Source organism: Saccostrea cucullata, unplaced genomic scaffold (assembly GCF_032062105.1).
Source record: "Saccostrea cucullata isolate Sc308-1 unplaced genomic scaffold, CSIRO_AGI_Scuc_v1 ctg2768, whole genome shotgun sequence".
Lineage (NCBI taxonomy): Eukaryota > Metazoa > Mollusca > Bivalvia > Ostreida > Ostreidae > Saccostrea > Saccostrea cuccullata.
In genome coordinates, this window is record NW_026935376.1 from 11240 (window position 1) to 17406 (window position 6167).

The window sequence follows — 6167 nt, forward strand, 5'->3', positions numbered from 1 at the left end:
AACTTAATTTTTTTTTTTATTTTGTAATGCTACAAGTTTTCAATCTCATATGGCCCCACTGTATAGTAACTATTTAATTTAAAGGACATCAATGACTAAGTGTAGATAAGGGGAGTTATATAGGACTGTCTTTGGAAATGTATTTTGATTGTTGTTTGACATTTCCAAATCAAACATTTTTCACTCCTCTTCATGTACAAGAGAATGCCTTCAAATTTGGTCCTTTGAGCAGTGATCGAGGGTTCTTTTATATCATGTTATTGCCTACCATGTCAAGGGACCTCAATTCTAAAGTATCATCCAACAGACCTGTGATTTTCACTTTTTAAGCCAAAATGATCAGACTTAATTTATAAAATACCTTATCTTTTAATTAGCTCAGGAAAAGTCATTGAAGTTTCAACATTCATTATTTTATATCCATTAGAGAAAAATAAACTATAGAAACAAATTTTATACACTTTTTCTGCCAGTGACCTTAGACTTGCCAAAATGACCTTGCTAAAGGTCAATAAATAATGATTATCTATTATACACATGTATATCTATTTCAGATCCACATTTAATTATGGATCCCCGTACCAGTGCCCAGGACGTGATGCGATGTGGCCTTTGTGAGACTGTTGTGGTACAGATGCACTGTGATACATGTCTTGTCAACCTGTGTTCAGCTTGTGTAGGAAAACACATGATTTCTGATGAATCCAAAAAACATGAAATTGTCAAATTCAAGCTTCGCAAAACAACTCCAAAATACCCAGGATGCACATTTCATAGAGAACAATGTGAAATGTACTGTAACCAATGTGACATCCCTGTCTGCATGAGTTGTATTGCATCTGATCAACACAAAGGTCACACATTTTTGAAAATGCTTCAAGTTTTGGAAGAAAGAAAAAGTAAAATTATAAAAGACCTAAATGAATTAAATGAGACAATCTATCCAACCTACAAAGACATTGCCTCTGATGTACAAAACAGAATGACTCAGTTAGAAAAGGAATATGGAGATCTCTCAACAGCCATAACAAAACATGGAGAGGACTGGCATAGAGAAATTGACAAACTTGTCAAGAAACTTAAAGCTGAAGTTGATGAGATGAAAAACACACAGTTACAAACTCTACAGAAACATCTGGATGAAATAAACAAGACAATGTCTGACATCAAGGATGAAATCGATTCAAATGATGTTATTGTAAATGGAAATGATATTTCAAAACTATTCATTGAAACATACGACATAAACAGATATAGAAATCTTCCAGAGAAAATTTTGCCCTGTTTACCACAATTTACTCCAAGGAGAATTGGAGAAGAACTTAGTAAATTATTTGGAACTTTATCACCAAGTTCTTTAACTTCAGATGAACATGGCTACAGCATGAAGACAACACAGAAATCACCAGAAGCTGGATCCTCTCCTCCAGTCAAACAGCTGCTTGATGAACCAGAGACTGTCACCACCATAGACACTGGGTATAGACACCTTTATCTTGACAATGTAGCCTGTCTGAGTGATGAAGAAATCTGGACAAGTGGAAATGACAAAACCATGAAACTCTTCAGCATCAATCAAGGATCACTGCGCAAGTCAATCACAACAAAGTCAGGGAGAACAGCATCTAACATAGCAGTAACAAAAAGTGGAAATCTAGTTTATACTGATATAAAAGATAGAACTGTGAACATTGTGAAGAATGAGAAGATAGAGGAGTTGATCAGACTACAGAACTGGATACCTCGAGGTGTCTGTAGTACCTCCTCTGGTGACCTCCTGGTTATCATGATCAGTGATGATAACAAGCAAACAAAAATTGTCCGATACTCTGGCTCCACAGAGAAACAAACCATTCAGTTTGATGATAAATGTAAACCTCTCTATTCATCTGGTGGTTATGACAGATACATAACTGAGAACAGGAACCTGGATATCTGTGTTTCTGATAGTGGAGCTAATGCAGTAGTGGTGGTCAATCAGGCCGAGAAACTGAGATTCAGATACACTGGACATACTCCTGCTCTAAAGAACCAACCATTCCGTCCACGAGGAATCACCACAGACAGTCAGAGTCACATCCTTACAGCTGATACTAACAATGACTGTGTCCACATCATAGACCAGAATGAACAGTTCCTCCGTTACATAGACTGTGGATGGTGTAAACCCTGGGGACTGTGTACTGATACAAATGACAATCTGTTTGTTGTTCAATGTAGTAACAGTCAAGTGAAGAAAATCAAATATCTGAAGTGAAATCTTACACTTCATCTTTATAAAACTTTTCTTTATGGAATTATATATCTTCAGTCATTTTGTGCAATTCATGCTGTTGCGCCTACATAGTCAACCTTTAGCATGTTTAGTGTTGTTTAGAATGTATGTTTCAAAGTTGTGTTTTCGTAATATGATGCATGTTTACACTTGATACAACAAACGTCTGTACTATGTCAATACGCCAGTTTCGAGATTGTAACTCTCCTGCGATAGAGGCGCAAAAAGTATCCATTTCAGCATGGAGGTGGGACAGTTTGCTTATGTATATAAAAGTGCATAAATAAATGAACGATGTCTATGGCTTTTAAAATTTATTTAATTTTATAGAAAGATAAAGATGTTAATCACTGATGTATTTTATGATTTAATCAAGCTCAATTGTGTATATTTATAAATCTACTTTCAATTATAGGGTACTTGAGAACGAAATAAACGTAGTGGTCTTCATAAAAGTAAAAGATTTTCTTGATTGTACAAACGTTCTTTAAAAAGTTTGTGGGTTTTTTGAAGTTATAATAAGGTAAAACAATCAATGTGTCATTTAGATTGCCGACATGTAATGATCAGATTCATGTTTACCGTATTCATTAGAGGTTCATATATCTCTTCCCTCGTCTGAAAAGTCTCACATCCACTGAATTTTCTTTTTTGTTCCGATTTTTTTGCTTAAAAAATTGACATCTTTACTTTAATTCGGTTGATCTCGAGTTGAACAGTGCATCCTTACAATTAATATATAGTTACGATAAACCAGTATATCGATGATGCGATATATTCAATAATAAATATCTGTCCCACCTGTTTGTTAACGCTGCAACCAAACTCCCCTCCCCAACGAAAGAGTGCACCAAGGGAGATAATCTCGAAACTTGCGTATTCTGATAACATAAATTACGTTTACCCGCAGTATATATTTTGAATTTTGTCTATTTTAATAGCGTGTCCTTAGAATGTCATGATTATTTTAGCTGATAGAAGTCTTGTAGAATTTAGCAATGAATGACTTATTGTTTACCGGGATTTTATGACAAACTGGAAATGCATAAGATGTATTCTCGATTCTCATTATACTGTAAACCAACTTTTATTCGCGATGACTTTAATTCGCGATTTACAAGGGATAAACTAGTTTGTGACGATTAATTTTCGCAATCAAACCTATTTTGATCTGTTGTTAATAGACACAGAGACATGACGAAGCTCTCGCGAAATTCACGAAAAAGTTCTCGCACGCGAATAAAAGTTGTTTTACAGTAATACAGGTTTCATTCTATTGCGGTATATTCCAAAAAATCATATTATATAGCTCATATATCCTTTTTGTTGAAAAAAAAATATCTGTCTGTTGTCTGAATGTAAATTTTTGTGATGATTATATAGCATGGAACATGCGTCAGAAAAATTTTTATTCAAATAAAATGTAATTTTACAGATTTCCACCCCCGTTTTTATTATATTTAGCCCACCGAATTTATAATCTAGTAAAATCCATGATAAAGTTCATGTCTTGAAAATCTTTAGTTTGTATAATTGTTTATTTTTTTTATCTAGAATTACATAAATTTTCATTCTTGATCCTTGATTAAGTCTCTTTATGTTCTTAGTGTAGTCTACTTGCATGCCACATTATATTATAATCAGACTAAAACCGTATTTGGAGTAGCATTTTAAGAGTATTTAACAGAAAAATTTCTATTTTTAGTAACCATGGCAACATCATTCATTGAAGTGAAAAACTGATATACAGAATTATGCACCTTAGTGTAGTCTACTTGTGTGCCAAGTTATATTGAGATCAGACCAAAACTGTAGGAGGTGTAGCATTTTGAAAGAATTTCACAGAAATTTCCTTTTTTTAGTAACAACAGCAACACCGTTCATCAAAATCAAAAACCGATATATAAAATTATGTGCCTTAGTGTAGTCTACTTGTGTGCCAAGTTATATTGAAATCAGACCAAAACTGTAGGAGGTGTAGCATTTTGAAAGAATTTCAAAGACATTTCTATTCTTAGTAACCACAGCAACACCATTCACCGAAATCAAAAACTGATATACAGAATTATGTATCTTAGTCTCTGACCAGTAGAGCTAACAATTGCTGATTGCCAGTGATTGGTCGCCCTGGGTGTACTGAAATCCAATCAGAAATCTTGAAAAAAAAATCCCAATTTCTATGAACACCCTAGGTCAAGGTTTATGAGAAGAGTAGCGTATCAGAGACCCTTGGCTAGCGAAGATGATGAACATTCTAGAGAAAACTTTATGAAGGGAAAAGGAATGGGGAGAGGAAGGTAAATTGTTAATTTTGTTATAATAAGAAGGGGATAGGAGAGAGAAAGAAATACAAAGGAATACAAAAATATATAAATTATCTTTTTAGTCCTCCTGGCAAGGAAGTTAGTTCCTGACGCTGTTCTTGTAACGGGTCCTGTCACTATGGATATCTTCTGTTGTATTCTCGTTTATTGTAGGCCGGCCTCGTTCCTTCTGCCTTGTCCTTTGCCCGAAGCCCTGAAAAAAAAACAAGTGAAAGAAGACTAGTTGAACATCATCACAATTAAACAAATCAAGAAATCCCAGTACATACAATTATTTTAGAAACATCTTAATGAAGGGAAAAGGAATGGAAAGTGGGAGGTAAATTGTTAATTTTGTTAGAATAAGGAGGGGACAGGAGACAGAATGAGATAGAAAGGAATAGAAATTAACGTAACATTTTCGTCCTCCTCGCAAGGAAGTTTGTTCCTGACGCTGCTATTGTGACGGATCCTGATGCTATGGATTCTATCTATTGTCTTTCGACTATTGTGAGCTGGCCTCAGTCTTTCTGCCTTGTCCTTTGTCTGAGGCCCTGACAAAACAAGTGACAGTAGATTAGTTAAACATCATCACTATTAAACAAATCATGAAATTCCGAAATACATAATTATTTTAGAGAAAAATTTATGATGGGAAAAGGGATTGGGAGTGGGGAGGTAAATTGTTCATTTTATTAGAATAAGGAGGGGACACGAGACAGAAAGAAATAGAAAGGAATACAGTATACAGTTATGAAATGGGAACGAGGGAAATAGCAAATTAATGGTTCCCCGAGGGAGGAAACTATTTCCCGAGACGGCGAAGCCGCAGAGGGAAATTGTTTCCTGCCAAGGGGAACCATTGATTTCCTATTTCCCGAGTTCACATTCCATAACAGTTTCATTACACCGAAACAATCATATTAGATTTAATTTTTTTTACAGATATTCCGACATTAAAAAAGACTGTAGAGGCAGAAAGATTCTGGATTGTTAAGGTCTGCTGGGGTAATAATGATTGTAAAGCGCTTTGAGTAGCATTTATGCTAGAAAAGCGCTATATAAATCCAATCATTATTATTATTATTATTATTATAATGAAAAAAAATATTGCATGCAGTTTAACAGGTTGCATGATAAGCAATGCATCGAGTCCTAAAACAATTTTTTTTTAAAAAGTATTTTCACTGACATTTAGACGAATTTTCGTTGTCTTCATTTTGCTAGAATTCAAGTATGATTTTGAGATCGCATGTCGAAATGTTTTGACGTCATAGTTACATTGCTAATAACATAACGTCACAGACTCGATATTCCTTGAACGCTACGCCAATTGAACACTTTCATTGGTTAAAATGACTAATAAATATTTACGAGGGAGTAGTCCCAGGGAGTAGCTCTGATTTTCCAGGGAGTAGTCTTCAGATGAGTGAAATAGTCTCTTCTCGGGGAAATAGACAGTTTTATGGTATTAATTTTATTTAGAGTAATTACAGTAGAGATATAATAATATTAAATAACATGTTTTTTTTGTCCTCCTGGCAAAAAAGTTGGTTCCTGAAGCTGTTCTTGTGACGGGTCCTGTCGCT

General features: G+C 34.7%; 1 protein-coding gene across 1 annotated transcript; it reads left to right on the forward strand.

The window, feature by feature from the left end:
* The first annotated feature begins 1156 nt into the window (after positions 1-1156).
* On the forward strand, positions 1157-2257 carry LOC134242596 (uncharacterized). The gene is made up of 2 exons (XM_062724698.1): positions 1157-1608; positions 1906-2257. The coding sequence occupies exons 1-2, from the start codon at positions 1157-1159 to the stop codon at positions 2255-2257; spliced, it is 804 nt and encodes a 267-aa protein (XP_062580682.1).
* Positions 2258-6167: the final 3910 nt, after the last annotated feature.